Below are 27,539 nucleotides of genomic sequence, written 5' to 3'. Positions count from 1 at the left end.
AAACAAGAAATAAGCCTAAAAAACGGATAACTTGAGCGTGCATAACTATCCCCCCCCCCAAGTCAATACTTTGTAGAGCCACGTTTTGCAGCAATTACAGCTGCAAGTCTCTTGGGTTATGTCTCTGTAAGCTTGGCACATCTAGCCACTGGGATTTTTGCCCATTTTTCAAGGCAAAACTGCTCCAGCTCCTTCAAGTTGGATGGGTTCCGCTGGTGTACAGAAATCTTTAAGTCATACCACAGATTCTCAATTGGATTGAGGTCTGGGCTTTGACTAGGCCATTTCAAAACATTTAAATGTTTCCCCTTAAACCACTCGAGTGTTGCTTTAGCAGTATGCTTATGGTCATTGTCCTAGTGGAAGGTGAACCTCTGTCCCAGTCTCAAATCTCTGGAAGACTGAAACAGGTTTCCCTCAAGAATTTCCCTGTATTTAGCGCCATCCATCATTCCTTTAATTCTGACCAGTTTCCCAGTCCCTGTCGATGAAAAACATCCCCACAGCCTGATGCTGCCATCACCATGCTTCACTGTGGGGATGGTGTTCTCAGGGTGATGAGAGGTGTTGGGTTTGTGCCAGACATAGCGTTTTCCTTGATGGTCTAAAAGCTACATTTTAGTCTCATCTGACCATCTGACCAGTTTATATGAAATATAAAATATATTGTGATTTGTTTAACACTTTTTTGGTTACTACATGATTCCATGTGTTATTTCATAGTTTTGATGTCTTCACTATTATTCTGTAATGTAGGAAACAGTACAAATAAATAAAAACCCTCTTCCATACGTTTGGGGGGTCTCCCACATCCCACAAGCCCAGCTCTGTGGAGTGTACAGCTTAAAGTGGTCCTATGGACAGATACTCCAATCTCCGCGGTGGAGCTTTGCAGCTCCTTCAGGGTTATCTTTGGTCTCTTTGTTGCCTCTCTGATTAATGCCCTCCTTGCCTGGTCCGTGAGTTTTGGTGGGCAGCCTTCTCTTGGCAGGTTTGTTGTGGTGCCATATTCTTTCACTTTTTTAATAATAGAGTTGATGGCGCTCCGTGAGATTTTCAAAGTTTTGGATATTTTTTATAACCCAACCCTGATCTGTACTTCTCAACAACTTTGTCCCTGACCTGTTTGCTTGTTGGTGTTGCAGACTCAGAACACGTGTATATATACTAAGATCATGTGACAGATCATGTGATACTTAGCTTGCACACAGGTGGACTTTATTTAACTAGTTATGTGACTTCTGAAGGTAATTGGTTGCACCAGATCTTATTTACGGGCTTCATAGCAAAGGGGTGAATGCATATGCACGCATCACTTTTCCGTTTGTAATTTTGTAATTTTTAGATTTTTTTAGATTCTTTTTATTTCGCTTCACTGATTTGGGTTATTTAGTGTTCGGTTTCCGTTTTATAAAATTTTCAAATTTTGGTCATACTTCCGCTGTCCCGGTAAATTTCAACAGATGGCGAATGGAATCTTATTGCAAATGTACAAAACATCAACAATCACGACCTGGCCATTTCTCCTAAACGGAAACAAGATGGCGTCGAGGCCTCAACATTTTTTGACAATTTTTCTGGGATTAAAGGTCAAAAATGAAAATAGAGCGCTAATTTGACTGCTTCGCGTCAAAGTACAGGAACCTATGGTGTCAGGAAAAAAAACAGCCATTTATCTATCGTAATTTAAGAGAAATTGTACAATATACAATTGGTGATGGTCAAAGAAATGTGTTTTTTTCCCCAAAAAGTTACATATCCAGTTGCGACGTGTTCAGACCAATCCGTTAAGGTGGGTTTCGGAGCACTGCGTGATTTCTGTGATTTTCTGTGATTTTCTGAAATCACACACACTCATTCAACCCTCTGTAAATCAGTCAGTTCTTAACGTAAAGACTTTAAACTCAGGATTCTGTAAAAGACTACCCCAATGAGGATATTTATTTACTTTTAACTTCCTGTGCCAACTGGAAGTGGCTTTAATTGGGGGACACAGGGGCTGCTTCGAAGGGTTAAAAAAGTCACATCTTTCCAAAACTTCATATGTGTGACTAGGTAACCCTCATGAACTGTAAATCAGTCATTTCTCCCATCAGATTTCCAAGAAAAGCTCACACACACACACACACACACACACACACACACACACACACACACACACACACACACACACACACACACACACACACACACACACACACACACACACACACACACACACACACACACACACACACACACACACACACACACAGCAAGGACGGAGTGACATAGTGTGGGGCTTACAGACACACAGAGCCTGCAATAGTTACCTTTGTTCGAACTCAACCATCAGACCGAGAGCTCTGAAACTTTAGAAACCTGTTCTAGAGCTGAAGTCGATAGTGCACAGTGAGTTATGTGGCTCTAGAAGGTTCTCAAACCAAGAAACAGCTTCGTACATTTGCAATAACTTCAATTCATTTTGACCATCACAAAAATTATGACATTTAGAAAAGTCCCAGAGTCGCAAGATTAGGTGCATTGAAACCGCCTCGGCCCATAGAGACAGACCCTAACATTTCTGTTCGATAGCTCATTCAAGGACCCCGTAGCAACGCACGGAAATGTGGATTTTCAGCACCAATTAACCTGTTAGGGCTAGGGGGCAGCATTTGCACGTCTGGATAAAAAAAATGTACCCGATTTAATCTGGTTACTAATCCTACCCAGTAACTAGAATATGCATATACTTATTATATATGGATAGAAAACACTCTAAAGTTTCTAAAACTGTTTGAATGGTGTCTGTGAGTATAACAGAACTCATTTGGCAGGCAAAACCCTGAGACATTTTCTGACAGGAAGTGGATACCTGATGTGTTGTATTACCTTTAAACCTATCCCATTGAAAAACACAGGGGCTGAGGAATATTTTGGCACTACCTATTGCTTCCACTAGATGTCACCAGCCTTTACAAAGTGTTTTGAGTCTTCTGGAGGGAGATCTGACCGAACAAGAGCCATGGAACGATGATGTCCCATTAGACACCTGGCGCGCGAGTTCATGTTGGGTACCCTCGTTCCAATACGTTATAAAAGAGTATGCATTCGTCCACCTTGAATATTATTCATGTTCTGGTTAAAAAAGGCCCTAATGATTTATGCTATACAACGTTTGACATGTTTGAACGAACGTAAATATATTTTTTCCCCTCGTTCATGACGAGAAGTCCGGCTGGCTTAGATCATGTGCTAACAAGACGGAGATTTTTGGACATAAATGATGAGCTTTTTTGAACAAAACTACATTCGTTATGGACCTGTGATACCTGGAAGTGACATCTGATGAAGAGAATCAAAGGTAATGGATTATTTACATAGTATTTTCGATTTTAGATCTCCCCAACATGACGTCTAGTCTGTATCGCAACGCGTATTTTTCTGGGCGCAGTGCTCAGATTATTGCAAAGTGTGATTTCCCAGTAAGGTTATTTTTAAATCTGGCAAGTTGATTGCGTTCAAGAGATGTAAATCTATAATTCTTTAAATGACAATATAATATTTTACCAATGTTTTCTAATTTTAATTATTTAATTTGTGACGCTGACTTGACTGCCGGTTATTGGAGGGAAACGATTTCCTCAACATCAATGCCATAGTAAAACGCTGTTTTTGGATATAAATATGAACTTGATAGAACTAAAAATGCATGCATTGTCTAACATAATGTCCTAGGAGTGTCATCTGATGGAGATTGTAAAAGGTTAGTGCATCATTTTAGCTGGTTTTATGGTTTTGGTGACCCTGTCTTTGAATTGACAAAACATTACACACAACTCTTGTAAATGTACTGTCCTAACATACTCTAAATTTATGCTTTCGCCGTAAAACCTTTTTGAAATCGTAAAACGTGGTTAGATTAAGGAGATGTTTATCTTTCAAAGGGTGTAAAATAGTTGTATGTTTGAAAAATTTGAATTTTGACATTTATTTGGATTCAAATTTGCCGCTCTTGAAATGCACCTGCTGTTGATGGAGTGCACCACGGGTGGCACGCTAGCGTCCCACCTAGCCCATAGAGGTTAAGGTTGCTGCTCGGGCTCCAAATGACCTATTGAGCTGAAATTATGTCAGAACTGGACCCGCAGCTAGAACGTAACTACGTGTTTTATGTTTTTATTATGGTTTAAACAGAAGGCGCTGTGAATTATGGGCCAGCTCTGAAATATGTGATAGTTGGCTTCTATACGAGTTGGAAAAAGTGGGTGTGGTGTCAGTTTGTATCAGTTTGGTGTCAGAATGATATCTAATTGACTGATGGACGGTGACTTGCTGGCTGACTTTAGTCCATTTGCAATATGTTTAAACAGTGATGGACCATCACCAAATTGACATTCTGAAATCAACACCAACAAGCGATGGAGAGGAACCAGAATCACTGCCTGGCCATCCCGAGTTCATCGGGCCAGTCAATTTCACATTCCTGCAGTATTTTTGAGCATGTCAAATTCTTGATGGTCAATGCCCTTTGAAACATATAACAAGTGGACAGCCTGGTGATTGGAACAGGTTACCAGGAGCACATTTTTAAATATATTGTTGAATGCCTTTAGGGGGGTGCAAGGGGTCCACGGTTGGGTAGGGAGCACCCCCCACCCGTGCCCATCCAATAGGGGGCGCCCCTGGTCATTTTGGACTTTTTTTTAAATCATTAAAAAACGTGAGAGTCCCACTTCTCTCATGTCACCATCGAGCGATGGAGAGGAACGACTATCACTGCCCAGCCATCCCGAGTTCATCGTGCCAGTCAATTTTGCATTTCTGCAGTATTTTTGAGCATGTCAAATTTGTGATGATAAATGCCCATTGAAACATATTGCAAATGGACAGAACATTTGCAATAAGATTCAACAGTGTAAAAACATCACCAAATGGACATGATGAAATCAACACAACGAGCGATGGAGAGGAACCACTATCACTGCCCGGCCATCCCGAGTTCATCAGCCCAGTCAATTTTGCATTTCTGCAGTATTTTTGAGCATGTCAAATTTGTGATGGTAAATGCCCATTGAAACATATTGCAAATGGACAGCTGTGCACCTGGTGATTGGAATGGGTTACCAGAAGCACATTTTTTAAATGTTTTTTTTAATGCCTTTAGGGGGCAGCAAGGAGTCTATGGTTGGGTATGGAGCACCCCCCACCCGTTCCCATCTAGTAGGGAGCCCTGGTCATTTTGGATGTTTTTCCAAAAATTGTTCAAAAACAACAGAGTCCCACTTATCCCTCATCATACATGACAAATAGACCATCTAGGTTGATTCATGACTTAACATAGTGCTATATATAATTTGGGCAGTATAAATGCCATTTGGACATGGTTCACTGACTTTTGGGTTCGGAAACCGACTTCCTATGATCGTACATGACAAATTGACATGACATTCTGATTTGGCACTTTCAATACTTTCATATTGCATTTGGACATTTCTTATAGCATTTGGCAATGGTTCACTGACTTTGACTTCCTATGATATCATAAAGCAAATGGACAAAAAAATATGCCTTATGGACAAGTAAAAAAAATATGACAATAAAATATGACAAAAGTATGTTCATACAGTTCTTATACATGTATAATTGACCAACAAATTGAAAGAATTTCCTGTGGAGCGCGCTCACCATCTATTGGATTTTTGCTTTGTGACACTGTGTGACACATTTGCCATAAGCTTTGAATGAACTGCCGTCCATTTGAGTGGTATTGTACATCATGTATATGTTTCGTACGGTGCCAATATGTTCCCATTTTATTTTTGTCCATTTCAGGGGGGTATTCCCTTACATGAAATCCACATAAAAATCCATTTAAATTACAGGTTGTAATGCAACAAAATAGGAAATGCGCCAAGGGGATTGAATACTTTTGCAAGGCACTGTGCGTCACACTACTTCAATATGAATGAAATACATGGCAGTAGTAAATCACCTCCATCAGTCTGTGTTTATTTGTGCGTTTTGAAGTCTTAATGATGGAGTCCATTAAAAATGATGGAAGCTTACTAAAAATGGGCATAAATAATAGATGCTGTAGTAATAGTGATGTGTAATATTGTATAGTGATGTGTAATATTGTATAGTGATGTGTAATAGTGTGTAGTGATGAGTAATAGTGTGTAGTGATGTGTAATATTGTATAGTGATGTGTAATATTGTATAGTGATGTGTAATAGTGTGTAGTGATGAGTAATATGGTATAGTGATGTGTAATAGTGTGTAGTGATGTGTAATAGTGTATAGTGATGTGTAATATTGTATAGTGATGTGTAATATTGTGTAGTGATGTGTAATATTGTATAGTGATGTGTAATAGTGTGTAGTGATGTGTAATAGTGATGTGTAATAGTGTATAGTGATGTGTAATATTGTATTGTGATGTGTAATAGTGTATAGTGATGTGTAATAGGGTATAGTGATGTGTAATAGTGTATAGTGATGTGTAATATTGTGTAGTAATGTGTAATAGTGTATAGTGATGTGTAATAGTGTATAGTGATGTGTAATAGTGTATTGTGATGTGTAATAGTGTATAGGGATGTGTAATGGTGTACGGTGATGTGTAATACAGTATAGTGATGTGTAACAGTGTACAGTGATGTATAGTAGTGTATAGTGATCTGTAATTGTGTATAGTGTACAGTGGACTGTAATAGTGATGTGTATAGTGATGTGGGATAGTGTATAGTGATGTGAAATAGTGTGTAGTGATGTGCAATTGTGATGTGTAGTAATGTATAGTGATGTGTAATAATGTATAGTGATGTGTAATATTGATGTGTAATAGTGTATAGTGATGTGAAATAGTGTATAGTGATGTGTACAGTGGACTGTAATAGTGATGTGTACAGCGATGGGTAGTAGTGTATGTTGTATAGTGAAGTGTAATATTGTATAGTGATGTGTAATAGTGTATAGTAATGTGTAATGGCGTATAGTGATGTGGTATAGAGATGTGCAATAGTGTATAGTGATGTGTAATAGTGTGTAGTGATGTGGTATAGAGATGTGAAATAGTGTATATTTATGTGTAATAGTGTATAGTGATGTGTAATAGTGTATAGTGATGTGTAATAGTGATGTGTAATAATGTATAGTGATGTGTAATATTGTATAGTGATGTGTAATATTGATGCGTAATATTGTATAGTGATGTGTAATAGTGTGTGTAATAGTGTATAGTGATGTGTAATAGTGTATAGTGATGTGTAATATTGTATAGGGATGTGTAATAGTGTATAGTGATGTGTAATAGTGTATAGTGATGTGTAATATTGTATAGGGATGTGTAATAGTGTATAGTGATGTGTAAAAGTGTATAGTGATGTGTAAAAGTGTACAGTGATGTGTAATACAGCATTGTGATGTTTAATATTGATGTGTGATAGTGATTTGTAATAGTGTATAGTGATGTGTAATAGTGTATAGTGATGTGTAAAAGTGTACAGTGATGTGTAAAAGTGTACAGTGATGTGTAATACAGCATTGTGATGTGTAATAGTGTATAGTGATGTGTAATAGTGTATAGTGATGTGTAATATTGTATTGTGATGTGTAATAGTGTATAGTGATGTGTAATAGTGTGTAGTGATGTGTAATACAGTATAGTGATGTGTAATGGTGTAAGGTGATGTGTAATACAGTATAGTGATGTGTAACAGTGTACAGTGATGTATAGTAGTGTATAGTGATCTGTAATTGTGTATAGTGATGTGTAGTAGTGTATAGTGATGTGTAATAGTGTATAGTGATGTGTAATAGGGTATAGTGATGTGTAATAGGTTGTAGTGATGTGTAATAGTGTATAGTGATGTGTAATAGTGTATAGTGATGTGTAATAGGGTGTAGTGATGTGTATAGTGTACAGTGATGTTTAGTAGTGTATAGTGATGTTTAGTAGTGTATAGTGATGTGTAATATTATATAGTGATGTGTAATATTGTATAGTGATGTGTAATATTGTATAGTGATGTGTAATATTGTATAGTGATGTGTAATAGTGTGTGTAATAGTGTATAGTGATGTGTAATATTGTATAGTGATGTGTAATATTGTATAGTGATGTGTAATATTGTGTAGTGATGTGTGATATTATATAGTAATGTGTAATATTGTATAGTGATGTGTAATAGGGTGTAGTGATGTGTAATAGTGTGTATTGATGTGTAATAGTGTATAGGGATGTGTAATAGGGTATAGTGATGTGTAATAGTGTGTAGTGATGTGTAATAGTGTATAGGGATGTGTAATAGGGTATAGTGATGTGTAATAGTGTGTAGTGATGTGTAATAGTGTATAGGGATGTGTAATAGGGTATAGTGATGTGTAATAGTGTGTAGTGATGTGTAATAGTGTATAGTGATGTGTAATAGGGTATAGTGATGTGTAATAGTGTGTAGTGATGTGTAATAGTGTATAGTGATGTGTAATAGTGATGTGTAATAGTGTATAGTGATGTGTAATATGGTATAGTGATGTGTAATAGTGATGTGTAATAGTGTATAGTGATGTGTAATAGTGATGTGTAATAGGGTATAGTGATGTGTAATAGTGTATAGTGATGTGTAATAGTGTATAGTGATGTGTAATAGTGTATAGTGATGTGTAATAGTGTGTAGTGATGTGTAATAGTGTATAGTGATGTGTAATAGTGTATAGGGATGTGCTGCTGAACGAAATACATTAAATAAATCCTGTTTTTGGCTCTATTCTCTTCAGACCGTTTTAATGGGACATACATATACTGATGCTGTCTGTCTGTCTGTCTGTCTTGTCTTGTCTTGTCTTGTCTTGTCTTGTCTTGTCTTGTCTCTTTCCAGACCTTACAAATGGGCATAAAGCATTTCTCAGGCCTGTTTTTGATGCTGTGTGTCGGGCTGGTTCTGTCTCTCCTCACCACCCTGGCTGAACACATCATCTACCGCTTTGTCATACCCAGAGTCAAGGACCCCAAGTTCAAGTATTGGCTGCATACTAGTCAGGTAATGCCGGGCATACACTACACTACTTGCAAAATCATAACATTGCTGAGCCTCTCACATTACGCAAACATCTTTCCTGTAGTTTTTTGTTGTTGTCTTGTTTACATACTGTTGCTCACACTATACATTGTGGCACAGACAGGTGGTTACACACTACAAGATTAATCACTTGGTCATGAGGATTCTCAATGCCACTTTATATGATGTTTTCTTAACCTACATTACTCATCTCATATGTATATACTGTACTCCATACCATCTACTGCATCTTGCCATCCTGACGTAATGTATCACTAGCCACCTTAAACAATGCTGCTTCATATGTTTTCATACCCTACAATACTCATCTCATATGTATATACTGTACTCTATAACATCTACTGCATCTTGCCTATGCCGTTCGGCCATCACTCATTCATATATTTTTATGTACATATTCGTATTCATTCCTTTACACTTGTGTGTACAAGGTAGTTGTGGAATTGGTAGATTACTTGTTAGATATTACTGCATGGTCGGAACTAGAAGCACAAGCATTTCGCTACACTTGCATTAACACCTGCTAACCATGTGTATGTGACAAATAAATTTGATTTGATTTTACCACCCGTGTCTCTATAAAACAATTATGTGATGATGTGATTAGATTGTTGATGTAGCAACAAGGAGCTGTGGCTCAAAGCCGTCTCAGAAGCGTTTTCAGTAAGACATTCACGCTTGCCATACAGAGTCAATACATTTTGAATTGAATGACAGTGCTTGTTAACTTCAGAGTTGAAAGGACTTTTGGACACTTTGGCTTTGGTTAGAAAAGTACAGCGTGCATCTCTGACCTGCTCACATTAACCGAGCAACGATACGGACATTTTGTCTCCGATATCAAAACACTTTGTGTAGTGTACACCCAGGGCTCTAAAGTACGACCTATTGGGTAGCACAAGCAATCATACATTTTTAGCGACAAAATAATTATCCAATAAAAAACTCAATGCGTAACAATATTTAGCCAAATCACTCTCAAATCAAGACAGGCTGATATATTGTTTGTGTGGTGTGTTTCTAATGTCTGGTGTGTTTCTAATATCTGGTGTGTTTCTAATGTCTGGTGTGTTTCTGTCTGGTGTGTTTCTAATATCTGGTGTGTTTCCAATGTCTGGTGTGTTTCTAATATCTGGTGTGTTTCCAATGTCTGGTGTGTTTCTAATATCTGGTGTGTTTCTGTCTGGTGTGTTTCTGTCTGGTGTGTTTCTAATATCTGGTGTGTTTCTAATATCTGGTGTATTTCTAATGTCTGGTGTGTTGCTAATATCTGGTGTGTTTCTGACTGGTATGTTTCTAATATCTGGTGTGTTTCTAATATCTGGTTTGTTTCCAATGTCTGGTGTGTTTCTTATCTGGTGTGTTTCTAATATCTGGTGTGTTTCTAATGTCTGGTGTGTTTCCAATGTCTGGTGTGTTTCTAATGTCTGGTGTGTTTCTAATGTCTGGTGTGTTTCTGTCTGGTGTGTTTCTAATATCTGGTGTGTTTCTAATGTTTGGTGTGTTTCTAATATCTGGTGTGTTTCTGTCTCGTGTGTTTCTAATATCTGGTGTGTTTCCAATGTCTGGTGTGTTTCTAATATCTGGTGTGTTTCTAATATCTGGTGTGTTTCTGTTTGGTGTGTTTCTGTCTAGTGTGTTTCTAATATCTGGTGTGTTTCTAATATCTGGTGTGTTTCTACTGTCTGGTGTGTTTCTAATATCTGGTGTGTTGCTAATATCTGGTGTGTATCTAATATCTGGTGTGTTTCTGTCTGGTGTGTTTCTAATATCTGGTGTGTTTCTAATATCTAGTGTGTTTCTAATATCTAGTGTGTTTCTAATATCTGGTGTGTTTCTAATATCTGGTGTGTTTCTAATATCTGGTGTGTTTCTGTCTGGTGTGTTTCTAATATCTGGTGTGTTTCTGTCTGGTGTGTTTCTAATATCTAGTGTGTTTCTACTGTCTGGTGTGTTTCTAATATCTGGTGTGTTTCTAATATCTAGTGTGTTTCTAATATCTAGTGTGTTTCTAATATCTGGTGTGTTTCTAATATCTGGTGTGTTGCTAATATCTGGTGTGTATCTAATATCTGGTGTGTTTCTGTCTGGTGTGTTTCTAATGTCTGGTGTGTTTCAATGTCTGGTGTGTTTCTAATATCTGGTGTGTTTCTGTCTGGTGTGTTTCTAATATCTGGTGTGTTTCTAATGTCTGGTGTGTTTCTAATATCTGGTGTGTTTCTAATGTCTGGTGTGTTTCTAATATCTGGTGTGTTTCTGTCTGGTGTGTTTCTAATGTCTGGTGTGTTTCTGTCTGGTGTGTTTCTAATGTCTGGTGTGTTTCTAATATCTGGTGTGTTTCTAATGTCTGGTGTGTTTCTAATGTCTGGTGTGTTTCTAATATCTGGTGTGTTTCTAATGTCTGGTGTGTTTCTAATGTCTGGTGTGTTTCCAATGTCTGGTGTGTTTCTGACTGGTGTGTTTCTAATGTTTGGTGTGTTTCTGTCTGGTGTGTTTCTGTCTGGTGTGTTTCTAATATCTGGTGTGTTTCTAATATCTGGTGTGTTTCTAATATCTGGTGTGTTTCTAATGTCTGGTGTGTTTCTGTCTGGTGTGTTTCTGTCTGGTGTGTTTCTAATATCTGGTGTGTTTCTAATATCTGGTGTGTTTCTAATATCTGGTGTGTTTCTAATATCTGGTGTGTTGCTAATATCTGGTGTGTATCTAATATCTGGTGTGTTTCTGTCTGGTGTGTTTCTAATATCTGGTGTGTTTCTAATATCTAGTGTGTTTCTAATATCTAGTGTGTTTCTAATATCTGGTGTGTTTCTAATATCTGGTGTGTTGCTAATATCTGGTGTGTATCTAATATCTGGTGTGTTTCTGTCTGGTGTGTTTCTAATATCTGGTGTGTTTCTGTCTGGTGTGTTTCTAATATCTGGTGTGTTTCTAATATCTAGTGTGTTTCTAATATCTAGTGTGTTTCTAATATCTGGTGTGTTTCTAATATCTGGTGTGTTGCTAATATCTGGTGTGTATCTAATATCTGGTGTGTTTCTGTCTGGTGTGTTTCTAATATCTGGTGTGTTTCCAATGTCTGGTGTGTTTCTAATGTCTGGTGTGTTTCTAATATCTGGTGTGTTTCTGTCTGGTGTGTTTCTAATATCTGGTGTGTTTCTGTCTGGTGTGTTTCTGTCTGGTGTGTTTCTAATATCTGGTGTGTTTCTAATATCTGGTGTGTTTCTAATGTCTGGTGTGTTTCTAATATCTGGTGTGTTTCTGTCTGGTGTGTTTCTAATATCTGGTGTGTTTCCAATATCTGGTGTGTTTCTAATATCTGGTGTGTTTCTAATGTCTGGTGTGTTTCTAATATCTGGTGTGTTTCTGTCTGGTGTGTTTCTAATATCTGGTGTGTTTCTAATGTCGGGTGTGTTTCTAATATCTGGTGTGTTTCTAATGTCTGGTGTGTTTCTAATGTCTGGTGTGTTTCTAATATCTGGTGTGTTTCTAATGTCTGGTGTGTTTCTAATGTCTGGTGTGTTTCTAATGTCTGGTGTGTTTCTGACTGGTGTGTTTCTAATGTTTGGTGTGTTTCTAATGTCTGGTGTGTTTCTGTCTGGTGTGTTTCTGTCTGGTGTGTTTCTAATATCTGGTGTGTTTCTAATATCTGGTGTGTTTCTAATATCTGGTGTGTTTCTGTATTGTGTGTTTCTAATGTCTGGTGTGTTTCTATCTGGTCTGTTTCTAATGTCGGGTGTGTTTCTAATATCTGGTGTGTTTCTAATGTCTGGTGTGTTTCTAATATCTGGTGTGTTTCTGTCTGGTGTGTTTCTAATATCTAGTGTGTTTCTACTGTCTGGTGTGTTTCTAATATCTGGTGTGTTTCTAATATCTAGTGTGTTTCTAATATCTAGTGTGTTTCTAATATCTGGTGTGTTTCTAATATCTGGTGTGTTGCTAATATCTGGTGTGTATCTAATATCTGGTGTGTTTCTGTCTGGTGTGTTTCTAATATCTGGTGTGTTTCCAATGTCTGGTGTGTTTCTAATATCTGGTGTGTTTCTAATATCTGGTGTGTTTCTAATATCTGGTGTGTTTCTGTCTGGTGTGTTTCTGCCTGGTGTGTTTCTGTCTGGTGTGTTTCTAATATCTGGTGTGTTTCTGTCTGGTGTGTTTCTGTCTGGTGAGTTTCTAATGTCTGGTGTGTTTCTAATATCTGGTGTGTTTCTGTCTGGTGTGTTTCTGTCTGGTGTGTTTCTAATATCTGGTGTGTTTCTGTCTGGTGTGTTTCTAATATCTGGTGTGTTTCTAATTTCTGGTGTGTTTCTAATGTCTGGTGTGTTTCTGTCTGGTGTGTTTCTGTCTGGTGAGTTTCTAATATCTGGTGTGTTTCTGTCTGGTGTGTTTCTGTCTGGTGTGTTTCTAATGTCTGGTGTGTTTCTGTCTGGTGTGTTTCTAATATCTGGTGTGTTTCTAATATCTGGTGTGTTTCTAATATCTGGTGTGTTTCTGTCTGGTGTGTTTCTAATATCTGGTGTGTTTCTAATTTCTGGTGTGTTTCTAATATCTGGTGTGTTTCTGTCTGGTGTGTTTCTAATATCTGGTGTGTTTCCAATATCTGGTGTGTTTCTAATATCTGGTGTGTTTCTAATGTCTGGTGTGTTTCTAATATCTGGTGTGTTTCTGTATGGTGTGTTTCTAATGTCTGGTGTGTTTCTATCTGGTGTGTTTCTAATGTCTGCTGTGTTTCTAATATCTGGTGTGTTTCTAATGTCTGGTGTGTTTCTAATGTCTGGTGTGTTTCTAATATCTGGTGTGTTTCTAATGTCTGGTATGTTTCTAATGTCTGGTGTGTTTCCAATGTCTGGTGTGTTTCTGACTGGTGTGTTTCTAATGTTTGGTGTGTTTCTAATGTCTGGTGTGTTTCTGTCTGGTGTGTTTCTGTCTGGTGTGTTTCTAATATCTGGTGTGTTTCTAATATCTGGTGTGTTTCTAATATCTGGTGTGTTTCTGTATTGTGTGTTTCTAATGTCTGGTGTGTTTCTATCTGGTCTGTTTCTAATATCTGGTGTGTTTCTAATATCTGGTGTGTTTCTAATGTCTGGTGTGTTTCTAATATCTGGTGTGTTTCTAATGTCTGGTGTGTTTCTAATGTCTGGTGTGTTTCTAATATCTGGTGTGTTTCTAATGTCTGGTGTGTTTCTAATGTCTGGTGTGTTTCTAATATCTGGTGTGTTTCTGTCTGGTGTGTTTCTGTCTGGTGAGTTTCTAATATCTGGTGTGTTTCTATCTGGTGTGTTTCTGTCTGGTGTGTTTCTATCTGGTGTGTTTCTAATGTCGGGTGTGTTTCTAATATCTGGTGTGTTTCTAACGTCTGGTGTGTTTCTAATGTCTGGTGTGTTTCTAATATCTGGTGTGTTTCTAATGTCTGGTGTGTTTCTAATATCTGGTGTGTTTCTAATGTCTGGTGTGTTTCTAATATCTGGTGTGTTTCTAATGTCTGGTGTGTTTCTAATGTCTGGTGTGTTTCTGTCTGGTGTGTTTCTAATGTCTGGTGTGTTTCTAATGTCTGGTGTGTTTCCAATGTCTGGTGTGTTTCTAATGTCTGGTGTGTTTCTAATGTCTGGTGTGTTTCTGTCTGGTGTGTTTCTGTCTGGTGTGTTTCTAATATCTGGTGTGTTTCTGTCTGGTGTGTTTCTAATATCTGGTGTGTTTCCAATGTCTGGTGTGTTTCTAATATCTGGTGTGTTTCTAATATCTGGTGTGTTTCTGTCTGGTGTGTTTCTGTCTAGTGTGTTTCTAATATCTGGTGTGTTTCTAATATCTGGTGTGTTTCTAATGTCTGGTGTGTTTCTAATATCTGGTGTGTTTCTGTATGGTGTGTTTCTAATGTCTGGTGTTTTTCTATCTGGTGTGTTTCTAATGTCTGGTGTGTTTCTAATGTCTGGTGTGTTTCTAATATCTGGTGTGTTTCTAATGTCTGGTGTGTTTCTAATGTCTGGTGTGTTTCTGACTGGTGTGTTTCTAATGTCTGGTGTGTTTCTAATATCTGGTGTGTTTCTGTCTGGTGTTTTTCTGTCTGGTGAGTTTCTAATATCTGGTGTGTTTCTGTCTGGTGTGTTTCTAATATCTGGTGTGTTTCTAATGTCTGGTGTGTTTCTAAAATCTGGTGTGTTTCTGTATGGTGTGTTTCTAATGTCTGGTGTGTTTCTATCTGGTGTGTTTCTAATGTCGGGTGTGTTTCTAATATCTGGTGTGTTTCTAATGTCTGGTGTGTTTCTAATATCTGGTGTGTTTCTAATGTCTGGTGTGTTTCGGTCTGGTGTGTTTCTAATATCTGGTGTGTTTCTAATGTCTGGTGTGTTTCGGTCTGGTGTGTTTCTAATGTCTGGTGTGTTTCTAATGTCTGGTGTATTTCTAATGTCTGGTGTGTTTCTAATGTCTGGTGTATTTCTAATGTCTGGTGTGTTTCTAATATCTGGTGTGTTTCTAATGTCTGGTGTGTTTCCAATGTCTGGTGTGTTTCTAATGTCTGGTGTGTTTCTGTCTGGTGTGTTTCTAATGTCTGGTGTGTTTCTAATATCTGGTGTGTTTCTGTCTGGTGTGTTTGTAATATCTGGTGTGTTTGTAATATCTGGTGTGTTTCTAATATCTGGTGTGTTTCTAATATCTGGTGTGTTTCTAATATCTGGTGTGTTTCTGTATGGTGTGTTTCTAATGTCTGGTGTGTTTCTATCTGGTGTGTTTCTAATGTTGGCTGTGTTTCTAATATCTGGTGTGTTTCTAATATCTGGTGTGTTTCTAATGTCTGGTATGTTTCTAATGTCTGGTGTGTTTCCAATATCTGGTGTGTTTCTAATGTTTGGTGTGTTTCTAATGTCTGGTGTGTTTCTGTCTGGTGTGTTTCTGTCTGGTGTGTTTCTAATATCTGGTGTGTTTCTAATATCTGGTGTGTTTCTAATATCTGGTGTGTTTCTGTATTGTGTGTTTCTAATGTCTGGTGTGTTTCTATCTGGTCTGTTTCTAATGTCGGGTGTGTTTCTAATATCTGGTGTGTTTCTAATGTCTGGTGTGTTTCTAATGTCTGGTGTGTTTCTAATATCTGGTGTGTTTCTAATGTCTGGTGTGTTTCTAATGTCTGGTGTGTTTCTAATGTCTGGTGTGTTTCTAATATCTGGTGTGTTTCTGTCTGGTGTGTTTCTGTCTGGTGAGTTTCTAATATCTGGTGTGTTTCTGTCTGGTGTGTTTCTGTCTGGTGAGTTTCTAATATCTGGTGTGTTTCTAATGTCTGGTGTGTTTCTGTCTGGTGTGTTTCTATCTGGTGTGTTTCTAATGTCGGGTGTGTTTCTAATATCTGGTGTGTTTCTAACGTCTGGTGTGTTTCTAATGTCTGGTGTGTTTCTAATATCTGGTGTGTTTCTAATGTCTGGTGTGTTTCTAATATCTGGTGTGTTTCTAATATCTGGTGTGTTTCTAATGTCTGGTGTGTTTCTAATATCTGGTGTGTTTCTGTCTGGTGTGTTTCTAATATCTGGTGTGTTTCTGTCTGGTGTGTTTCTAATGTCTGGTGTGTTTCTAATATCTGGTGTGTTTCTAATGTCTGGTGTGTTTCTAATATCTGGTGTGTTTCTAATGTCTGGTGTGTTTCTAATGTCTGGTGTGTTTCTAATATCTGGTGTGTTTCTAATGTCTGGTGTGTTTCTAATGTCTGGTGTGTTTCCAATGTCTGGTGTGTTTCTGTCTGGTGTGTTTCTAATGTCTGGTGTGTTTCTAATGTCTGGTGTGTTTCTGTCTGGTGTGTTTCTGTCTGGTGTGTTTCTAATATCTGGTGTGTTTCTAATGTCTGGTGTGTTTCTAATATCTGGTGTGTTTCTGTCTGGTGTGTTTCTAATGTCTGGTGTGTTTCTATCTGGTGTGTTTCTAATGTCGGGTGTGTTTCTAATATCTGGTGTGTTTCTAATGTCTGGTGTGTTTCTGTCTGGTGTGTTTCTAATGTCTGGTGTGTTTCTAATATCTGGTGTTTTTCTGTCTGGTGTGTTTGTAATATCTGGTGTGTTTCTGTCTGGTGTGTTTCTAATATCTGGTGTGTTTCATGTCTGGTGTGTTTCTAATATCTGGTGTGTTTCTGTATGGTGTGTTTCTAATGTCTGGTGTGTTTCTATCTGGTGTGTTTCTAATGTCGGGTGTGTTTCTAATATCTGGTGTGTTTCTAATGTCTGGTGTGTTTCTAATGTCTGGTGTGTTTCTAATATCTGGTGTGTTTCTAATGTCTGGTGTGTTTCTAATGTCTGGTGTGTTTCCAATGTCTGGTGTGTTTCTGACTGGTGTGTTTCTAATGTCTGGTGTGTTTCTAATATCTGGTGTGTTTCTGTCTGGTGTGTTTCTGTCTGGTGTGTTTCTAATATCTGGTGTGTTTCTAATATCTGGTGTGTTTCTGTATGGTGTGTTTCTAATGTCTGGTGTGTTTCTATCTGGTGTGTTTCTAATGTCGGGTGTGTTTCTAATATCTGGTGTGTTTCTAATGTCTGGTGTGTTTCTAATGTCTGGTGTGTTTCTAATATCTGGTGTGTTTCTAATGTCTGGTGTGTTTCTAATATCTGGTGTGTTTCTAATATCTGGTGTGTTTCTGTCTGGTGTGTTTCTGTCTGGTGAGTTTCTAATATCTGGTGTGTTTCTATCTGGTGTGTTTCTGTCTGGTGTGTTTCTAATGTCTGGTGTGTTTCTAATATCTGGTGTGTTTCTAATGTCTGGTGTGTTTCTAATGTCTGGTGTGTTTCTAATATCTGGTGTGTTTCTAATATCTGGTGTGTTTCTGTCTGGTGTGTTTCTAATATCTGGTGTGTTTCTAATGTCTGGTGTGTTTCTAATGTCTGGTGTGTTTCTAATGTCTGGTGTGTTTCTAATATCTGGTGTGTTTCTAATGTCTGGTGTGTTTCTGTCTGGTGTGTTTCTGTCTGGTGAGTTTCTAATATCTGGTGTGTTTCTGTCTGGTGTGTTTCTGTCTGGTGAGTTTCTAATATCTGGTGTGTTTCTATTTGGTGTGTTTCTGTCTGGTGTGTTTCTATCTGGTGTGTTTCTAATGTCGGGTGTGTTTCTAATATCTGGTGTGTTTCTAACGTCTGGTGTGTTTCTAATGTCTGGTGTGTTTCTAATATCTGGTGTGTTTCTAATGTCTGGTGTGTTTCTAATATCTGGTGTGTTTCTAATATCTGGTGTGTTTCTAATGTCTGGTGTGTTTCTAATATCTGGTGTGTTTCTGTCTGGTGTGTTTCTAATATCTGGTGTGTTTCTGTCTGGTGTGTTTCTAATGTCTGGTGTGTTTCTATCTGGTGTGTTTCTAATGTCGGCTGTGTTTCTAATATCTGGTGTGTTTCTAATGTCTGGTGTGTTTCTAATGTCTGGTGTGTTTCTAATATCTGGTGTGTTTCTAATGTCTGGTATGTTTCTAATGTCTGGTGTGTTTCCAATGTCTGGTGTGTTTCTGACTGGTGTGTTTCTAATGTCTGGTGTGTTTCTAATGTCTGGTGTGTTTCTGTCTGGTGTGTTTCTTGTCTGGTGTGTTTCTAATATCTGGTGTGTTTCTAATATCTGGTGTGTTTCTAATATCTGGTGTGTTTCTGTATTGTGTGTTTCTAATGTCTGGTGTGTTTCTATCTGGTGTGTTTCTAATGTCGGGTGTGTTTCTAATATCTGGTGTGTTTCTAATGTCTGGTGTGTTTCTGTCTGGTGTGTTTCTAATGTCTGGTGTGTTTCTAATATCTGGTGTGTTTCTGTCTGGTGTGTTTGTAATATCTGGTGTGTTTCTGTCTGGTGTGTTTCTAATATCTGGTGTGTTTCTGTCTGGTGTGTTTCTAATATCTGGTGTGTTTCTGTATGGTGTGTTTCTAATGTCTGGTGTGTTTCTATCTGGTGTGTTTCTAATGTCGGGTGTGTTTCTAATATCTGGTGTGTTTCTAATGTCTGGTGTGTTTCTAATGTCTGGTGTGTTTCTAATATCTGGTGTGTTTCTAATGTCTGGTGTGTTTCTAATGTCTGGTGTGTTTCCAATGTCTGGTGTGTTTCTGTCTGGTGTGTTTCTAATGTTTGGTGTGTTTCTAATGTCTGGTGTGTTTCTGTCTGGTGTGTTTCTGTCTGGTGTGTTTCTAATGTCTGGTGTGTTTCTAATATCTGGTGTGTTTCTGTATTGTGTGTTTCTAATGTCTGGTGTGTTTCTATCTGGTCTGTTTCTAATGTCGGGTGTGTTTCTAATATCTGGTGTGTTTCTAATGTCTGGTGTGTTTCTAATGTCTGGTGTGTTTCTAATATCTGGTGTGTTTCTAATGTCTGGTGTGTTTCTAATGTCTGGTGTGTTTCTAATATCTGGTGTGTTTCTGTCTGGTGTGTTTCTGTCTGGTGAGTTTCTAATATCTGGTGTGTTTCTATCTGGTGTGTTTCTGTCTGGTGTGTTTCTAATGTCGGGTGTGTTTCTAATATCTGGTGTGTTTCTAACGTCTGGTGTGTTTCTAATGTCTGGTGTGTTTCTAATATCTGGTGTGTTTCTAATATCTGGTGTGTTTCTGTCTGGTGTGTTTCTAATGTCTGGTGTGTTTCTAATGTCTGGTGTGTTTCCAATGTCTGGTGTGTTTCTAATGTCTGGTGTGTTTCTAATGTCTGGTGTGTTTCCAATGTCTGGTGTGTTTCTAATATCTGGTGTGTTTCTAATGTCTGGTGTGTTTCTAATGTCTGGTGTGTTTCTAATATCTGGTGTGTTTCTAATGTCTGGTGTGTTTCTGTCTGGTGTGTTTCTGTCTGGTGTGTTTCTAATATCTGGTGTGTTTCTGTCTGGTGTGTTTGTAATATCTGGTGTGTTTCCAATGTCTGGTGTGTTTCTAATATCTGGTGTGTTTCTAATATCTGGTGTGTTTCTGTCTGGTGTGTTTCTGTCTAGTGTGTTTCTAATATCTGGTGTGTTTCTAATATCTGGTGTGTTTCTAATATCTGGTGTGTTTCTGTATTGTGTGTTTCTAATGTCTGGTGTGTTTCTATCTGGTGTGTTTCTAATGTCGGGTGTGTTTCTAATATCTGGTGTGTTTCTAATGTCTGGTGTGTTTCTAATGTCTGGTGTGTTTCTAATATCTGGTGTGTTTCTAATGTCTGGTGTGTTTCTAATGTCTGGTGTGTTTCTAATATCTGGTGTGTTTCTAATGTCTGGTGTGTTTCTGTCTGGTGTGTTTCTGTCTGGTGAGTTTCTAATATCTGGTGTGTTTCTGTCTGGTGTGTTTCTGTCTGGTGAGTTTCTAATATCTGGTGTGTTTCTATTTGGTGTGTTTCTGTCTGGTGTGTTTCTATCTGGTGTGTTTCTAATGTCGGGTGTGTTTCTAATATCTGGTGTGTTTCTAACGTCTGGTGTGTTTCTAATGTCTGGTGTGTTTCTAATATCTGGTGTGTTTCTAATGTCTGGTGTGTTTCTAATATCTGGTGTGTTTCTAATGTCTGGTGTGTTTCTAATATCTGGTGTGTTTCTGTCTGGTGTGTTTCTAATATCTGGTGTGTTTCTGTCTGGTGTGTTTCTAATGTCTGGTGTGTTTCTATCTGGTGTGTTTCTAATGTCGGCTGTGTTTCTAATATCTGGTGTGTTTCTAATGTCTGGTGTGTTTCTAATGTCTGGTGTGTTTCTAATATCTGGTGTGTTTCTAATGTCTGGTATGTTTCTAATGTCTGGTGTGTTTCCAATGTCTGGTGTGTTTCTGACTGGTGTGTTTCTAATGTTTGGTGTGTTTCTAATGTCTGGTGTGTTTCTGTCTGGTGTGTTTCTGTCTGGTGTGTTTCTAATATCTGGTGTGTTTCTAATATCTGGTGTGTTTCTAATATCTGGTGTGTTTCTGTATTGTGTGTTTCTAATGTCTGGTGTGTTTCTATCTGGTCTGTTTCTAATGTCGGGTGTGTTTCTAATATCTGGTGTGTTTCTAATGTCTGGTGTGTTTCTGTCTGGTGTGTTTCTAATGTCTGGTGTGTTTCTAATATCTGGTGTTTTTCTGTCTGGTGTGTTTGTAATATCTGGTGTGTTTCTGTCTGGTGTGTTTCTAATATCTGGTGTGTTTCTGTCTGGTGTGTTTCTAATATCTGGTGTGTTTCTGTATGGTGTGTTTCTAATGTCTGGTGTGTTTCTATCTGGTGTGTTTCTAATGTCGGCTGTGTTTCTAATATCTGGTGTGTTTCTAATGTCTGGTGTGTTTCTAATGTCTGGTGTGTTTCTAATATCTGGTGTGTTTCTAATGTCTGGTATGTTTCTAATGTCTGGTGTGTTTCCAATGTCTGGTGTGTTTCTGACTGGTGTGTTTCTAATGTTTGGTGTGTTTCTAATGTCTGGTGTGTTTCTGTCTGGTGTGTTTCTGTCTGGTGTGTTTCTAATATCTGGTGTGTTTCTAATATCTGGTGTGTTTCTGTATTGTGTGTTTCTAATGTCTGGTGTGTTTCTATCTGGTCTGTTTCTAATGTCGGGTGTGTTTCTAATATCTGGTGTGTTTCTAATGTCTGGTGTGTTTCTAATGTCTGGTGTGTTTCTAATATCTGGTGTGTTTCTAATGTCTGGTGTGTTTCTAATATCTGGTGTGTTTCTAATATCTGGTGTGTTTCTGTCTGGTGTGTTTCTGTCTGGTGAGTTTCTAATATCTGGTGTGTTTCTATCTGGTGTGTTTCTGTCTGGTGTGTTTCTATCTGGTGTGTTTCTAATGTCGGGTGTGTTTCTAATATCTGGTGTGTTTCTAACGTCTGGTGTGTTTCTAATGTCTGGTGTGTTTCTAATATCTGGTGTGTTTCTAATATCTGGTGTGTTTCTGTCTGGTGTGTTTCTAATATCTGGTGTGTTTCTAATGTCTGGTGTGTTTCCAATGTCTGGTGTGCTTCTAATGTCTGGTGTGTTTCTAATGTCTGGTGTGTTTCTGTCTGGTGTGTTTCTAATATCTGGTGTGTTTCTAATGTCTGGTGTGTTTCTAATGTCTGGTGTGTTTCTAATATCTGGTGTGTTTCTAATGTCTGGTGTGTTTCTGTCTGGTGTGTTTCTGTCTGGTGTGTTTCTAATATCTGGTGTGTTTCTGTCTGGTGTGTTTGTAATATCTGGTGTGTTTCCAATGTCTGGTGTGTTTCTAATATCTGGTGTGTTTCTAATATCTGGTGTGTTTCTGTCTGGTGTGTTTCTGTCTAGTGTGTTTCTAATATCTGGTGTGTTTCTAATATCTGGTGTGTTTCTAATGTCTGGTGTGTTTCTAATATCTGGTGTGTTTCTGTATGGTGTGTTTCTAATGTCTGGTGTTTTTCTATCTGGTGTGTTTCTAATGTCTGGTGTGTTTCTAATGTCTGGTGTGTTTCTAATATCTGGTGTGTTTCTAATGTCTGGTGTGTTTCTAATGTCTGGTGTGTTTCTGACTGGTGTGTTTCTAATGTCTGGTGTGTTTCTAATATCTGGTGTGTTTCTGTCTGGTGTTTTTCTGTCTGGTGAGTTTCTAATATCTGGTGTGTTTCTGTCTGGTGTGTTTCTAATATCTGGTGTGTTTCTAATGTCTGGTGTGTTTCTAAAATCTGGTGTGTTTCTGTATGGTGTGTTTCTAATGTCTGGTGTGTTTCTATCTGGTGTGTTTCTAATGTCGGGTGTGTTTCTAATATCTGGTGTGTTTCTAATGTCTGGTGTGTTTCGGTCTGGTGTGTTTCTAATGTCTGGTGTGTTTCTAATATCTGGTGTGTTTCTAATGTCTGGTGTGTTTCCAATGTCTGGTGTGTTTCTAATGTCTGGTGTGTTTCTGTCTGGTGTGTTTCTAATGTCTGGTGTGTTTCTAATATCTGGTGTGTTTCTGTCTGGTGTGTTTGTAATATCTGGTGTGTTTCTAATGTTTGGTGTGTTTCTAATATCTGGTGTGTTTCTGTCTGGTGTGTTTCTAATATCTGGTGTGTTTCCAATGTCTGGTGTGTTTCTAATATCTGGTGTGTTTCTAATATCTGGTGTGTTTCTGTCTGGTGTGTTTCTAATAACTGGTGTGTTTCTAATATCTGGTGTGTTTCTAATATCTGGTGTGTTTCTAATGTCTGGTGTGTTTCTAATATCTGGTGTGTTGCTAATATCTGGTGTGTTTCTAATATCTGGAGTGTTTCTGTCTGGTGTGTTTCTAATATCTGGTGTATTTCTAATGTCTGGTGTGTTTCTAATGTCTGGTGTGTTTCTAAAATCTGGTGTGTTTCTAATGTCTGGTGTGTTTCCAATGTCTGATGTGTTTCTGACTGGTGTGTTTCTAATGTCTGGTGTGTTTCTAATGTCTGGTGTGTTTCTGTCTGGTGTGTTTCTAATGTCTGGTGTGTTTCTAATATCTGGTGTGTTTCTGTCTGGTGTGTATCTGTCTGGTGAGTTTCTAATATCTGTTGTGTTTCTAATATCTGGTGTGTTTCTGTCTGGTGTGTTCCTAATTTCTGGTGTGTTTCTAATATCTAGTGTGTTTCTGTCTGGTGTGTTTCTAATATCTGGTGTGTTTCTAATGTCTGGTGTGTTTCTAATATCTGGTGTGTTTCTAATATCTGGTGTGTTTCTGTATGGTGTGTTTCTAATGTATGGTGTGTTTCTAATATCTGGTGTGTTTCTGTATGGTGTGTTTCTAATGTCTGGTTTGTTTCTATCTGGTGTGTTTCTAATGTCGGGTGTGTTTCGGACTGGTGTGTTTCTGTCTGGTGTGTTTCTAATGTATGGTGTGTTTCTAATATCTGGTGTGTTTCTGTCTGGTGTGTTTCTAATATCTGGTGTGTTTCTGTCTGGTGTGTTTCTAATGTATGGTGTGTTTCTAATATCTGGTGTGTTTCTGTATGGTGTGTTTCTAATGTCTGGTTTGTTTCTATCTGGTGTGTTTCTAATGTCGGGTGTGTTTCGGACTGCTGTATTTCTAATGTCTGGTGTGTTTCTAATATCTGGTGTGTTTCGGTCTGGTGTGTTTCTAATGTCTGGTGTGTTTCTAATGTCTGGTGTGTTTCTAATATCTGGTGTGTTTCTAATGTCTGGTGTGTTTCTAATATCTGGTGTGTTTCTAATGTCTGGTGTGTTTCCAATGTCTGGTGTGTTTCTGTCTGGTGTGTTTCTGTCTAGTGTGTTTCTAATATCTGGTGTGTTTCTAATATCTGGTGTGTTTCTAATGTCTGGTGTGTTTCTAATATCTGGTGTGTTTCTAATGTCTGGTGTGTTTCTAATATCTGGTGTGTTGCTAATATCTGGTGTGTTTCTAATATCTGGAGTGTTTCTGTCTGGTGTATTTCTAATGTCTGGTGTGTTTCTAATGTCTGGTGTGTTTCTAATATCTGGTGTGTTTCTAATGTCTGGTGTGTTTCCAATGTCTGATGTGTTTCGGACTGGTGTGTTTCTAATGTCTGGTGTATTTCTAATGTCTGGTGTGTTTCTGTCTGGTGTGTTTCTAATATCTGGTGTGTTTCTGTCTGGTGAGTTTCTAATATCTGGTGTGTTTCTAATATCTGGTGTGTTTCTGTCTGGTGTGTTCCTAATTTCTGGTGTGTTTCTAATATCTAGTGTGTTTCTGTCTGGTGTGTTTCTAATATCTGGTGTGTTTCTAATATCTGGTGTGTTTCTAATGTCTGGTGTGTTTCTAATATCTGGTGTGTTTCTATCTGGTGTGTTTCTGTATGGTGTGTTTCTAATGTCTGGTTTGTTTCTATCTGGTGTGTTTCTAATGTCGGGTGTGTTTCTAATATCTGGTGTGTTTCTAATATCTGGTGTGTTTCTAATGTCTGGTGTGTTTCTGTCTGGTGTGTTCCTAATATCTCTTGTATTTCTAATGTCTGGTGTGTTTCTAATGTCTGGTGTGTTTCTAATATCTGGTGTGTTTCCAATGTCTGGTGTGTTTCTAATATCTGGTGTGTTTCTGTCTGGTGTGTTTCTGTCTGGCGTGTTTCTATTGTCTGGTGTGTTTCTATCTGGTCTGTTTCTAATGTCGGGTGTGTTTCTAATATCTGGTGTGTTTCTAATGTCTGGTGTGTTTCTAATGTCTGGTGTGTTTCTAATATCTGGTGTGTTTCTGTCTGGTGTGTTTCTGTCTGGTGTGTTTCTAATATCTGGTGTGTTTCTAATATCTGGTGTGTTTCTAATGTCTGGTGTGTTTCTAATATCTGGTGTGTTTCTGTATGGTGTGTTTCTAATGTCTGGTGTGTTTCTATCTGGTGTGTTTCTAATGTCGGGTGTGTTTCTAATATCTGGTGTGTTTCTAATGTCTGGTGTGTTTCTAATGTCTGGTGTGTTTCTAATATCTGGTGTGTTTCTAATGTCTGGTGTGTTTCTAATATCTGGTGTGTTTCTGTCTGGTGTGTTTCTAATGTCTGGTGTGTTTCTAATATCTGGTGTGTTTCTGTCTGGTGTGTTTCTAATATCTGGTGTGTTTCCAATGTCTGGTGTGTTTCTAATATCTGGTGTGTTTCTAATATCTGGTGTGTTTCTGTCTGGTGTGTTTCTGTCTAGTGTGTTTCTAATATCTGGTGTGTTTCTAATATCTGGTGTGTTTCTAATGTCTGGTGTGTTTCTAATATCTGGTGTGTTTCTGTATGGTGTGTTTCTAATGTCTGGTGTGTTTCTATCTGGTGTGTTTCTAATGTCGGGTGTGTTTCTAATATCTGGTGTGTTTCTAATGTCTGGTGTGTTTCTAATATCTGGTGTGTGTCTGTCTGGTGTGTTTCTAATATCTGGTGTATTTCTAATGTCTGGTGTGTTTCTAATGTCTGGTGTGTTTCTAATGTCTGGTGTGTTTCTAATATCTGGTATGTTTCTGTCTGGTGTGTTTCTGTCTGGTGTGTTTCTAATATCTGGTGTGTTTCTAATGTCTGGTGTGTTTCCAATGTCTGGTGTGCTTCTAATGTCTGGTGTGTTTCTAATGTCGGGTGTGTTTCTAATATCTGGTGTGTTTCTAATGTCTGGTGTGTTTCTGTCTGGTGTGTTTCTAATATCTGGTGTGTTTCTAATATCTGGTGTGTTTCTAATATCTGGTGTGTTTCTAATGTCTGGTGTGTTTCCAATGTCTGGTGTGTTTCTAATGTCTGGTGTGTTTCTAATGTCTGGTGTGTTTCTGTCTGGTGTGTTTCTAATGTCTGGTGTGTTTCTAATATCTGGTGTGTTTCTGTCTGGTGTGTTTGTAATATCTGGTGTGTTTCTAATGTTTGGTGTGTTTCTAATATCTGGTGTGTTTCTAATGTCTGGTGTGTTTCTAATATCTGGTGTGTTTCTAATGTCTGCTGTGTTTCTGCCTGGTGTGTTTCTCTCTGGTGTGTTTCTAATATCTGGTGTGTTTCTAATATCTGGTGTGTTTCTAATGTCTGGTGTGTTTCTAATATCTGGTGTGTTGCTAATATCTGGTGTGTTTCTAATATCTGGAGTGTTTCTAATGTCTGGTGTGTTTCTAATATCTGGTGTGTTTCTCTCTGGTGTGTTTCTAATGTCTGGTGTGTTTCTAATATCTGGTGTGTTGCTAATATCTGGTGTGTTTCCAATGTCTGGTGTGTTTCTGACTGGTGTGTTTCTAATGTTTGGTATGTTTCTAATGTCTGGTGTGTTTCTGTCTGGTGTGTTTCTGTCTGGTGTGTTTCTAATATCTGGTGTGTTTCTAATATCTGGTGTGTTTCTGTATTGTGTGTTTCTAATGTCTGGTGTGTTTCTATCTGGTGTGTTTCTAATGTCGGGTGTGTTTCTAATATCTGGTGTGTTTCTAATGTCTGGTGTGTTTCTAATGTCTGGTGTGTTTCTAATATCTGGTGTGTTTCTAATGTCTGGTGTGTTTCTAATATCTGGTGTGTTTCTAATATCTGGTGTGTTTCTGTCTGGTGTGTTTCTGTCTGGTGAGTTTCTAATATCTGGTGTGTTTCTATCTGGTGTGTTTCTGTCTGGTGTGTTTCTATCTGGTGTGTTTCTAATGTCGGGTGTGTTTCTAATATCTGGTGTGTTTCTAACGTCTGGTGTGTTTCTAATGTCTGGTGTGTTTCTAATATCTGGTGTGTTTCTAATATCTGGTGTGTTTCTGTCTGGTGTGTTTCTAATATCTGGTGTGTTTCTAATGTCTGGTGTGTTTCTAATGTCTGGTGTGTTTCTAATGTCTGGTGTGTTTCTAATGTCTGGTGTGTTTCCAATGTCTGGTGTGCTTCTAATATCTGGTGTGTTTCTAATGTCTGGTGTGTTTCTAATATCTGGTGTGTTTCTAATATCTGGTGTGTTTCTAATGTCTGGTGTGTTTCTGTCTGGTGTGTTTCTGTCTGGTGTGTTTCTAATATCTGGTGTGTTTCTGTCTGGTGTGTTTGTAATATCTGGTGTGTTTCCAATGTCTGGTGTGTTTCTAATATCTGGTGTGTTTCTAATGTCTGGTGTGTTTCCAATGTCTGGTGTGTTTCTAATGTCTGGTGTGTTTCTGTCTGGTGTGTTTCTAATGTCTGGTGTGTTTCTAATATCTGGTGTGTTTCTGTCTGGTGTGTTTGTAATATCTGGTGTGTTTCTAATGT

At 38.1% G+C, this 27,539-nt stretch overlaps 1 protein-coding gene across 1 annotated transcript in view; it reads left to right on the top strand.

Annotated features, from left to right (window-relative positions):
* The window catches only part of LOC106568587 (glutamate receptor ionotropic, NMDA 3A), a 162,199-nt gene that overhangs the window by 73,928 nt on the left and 60,732 nt on the right, over window positions 1-27,539 (top strand). The window contains 1 exon segment of the mRNA XM_045692701.1: window positions 8,862-9,023. Coding sequence (XP_045548657.1) covers window positions 8,862-9,023 — 162 coding nt within the window.

Source organism: Salmo salar, chromosome ssa13 (assembly GCF_905237065.1).
Source record: "Salmo salar chromosome ssa13, Ssal_v3.1, whole genome shotgun sequence".
NCBI classification, from domain to species: Eukaryota; Metazoa; Chordata; class Actinopteri; order Salmoniformes; family Salmonidae; genus Salmo; species Salmo salar.
Note: the sequence above shows the minus strand (reverse complement) of the source record. Positions and strands in the feature narration are given on the sequence as shown.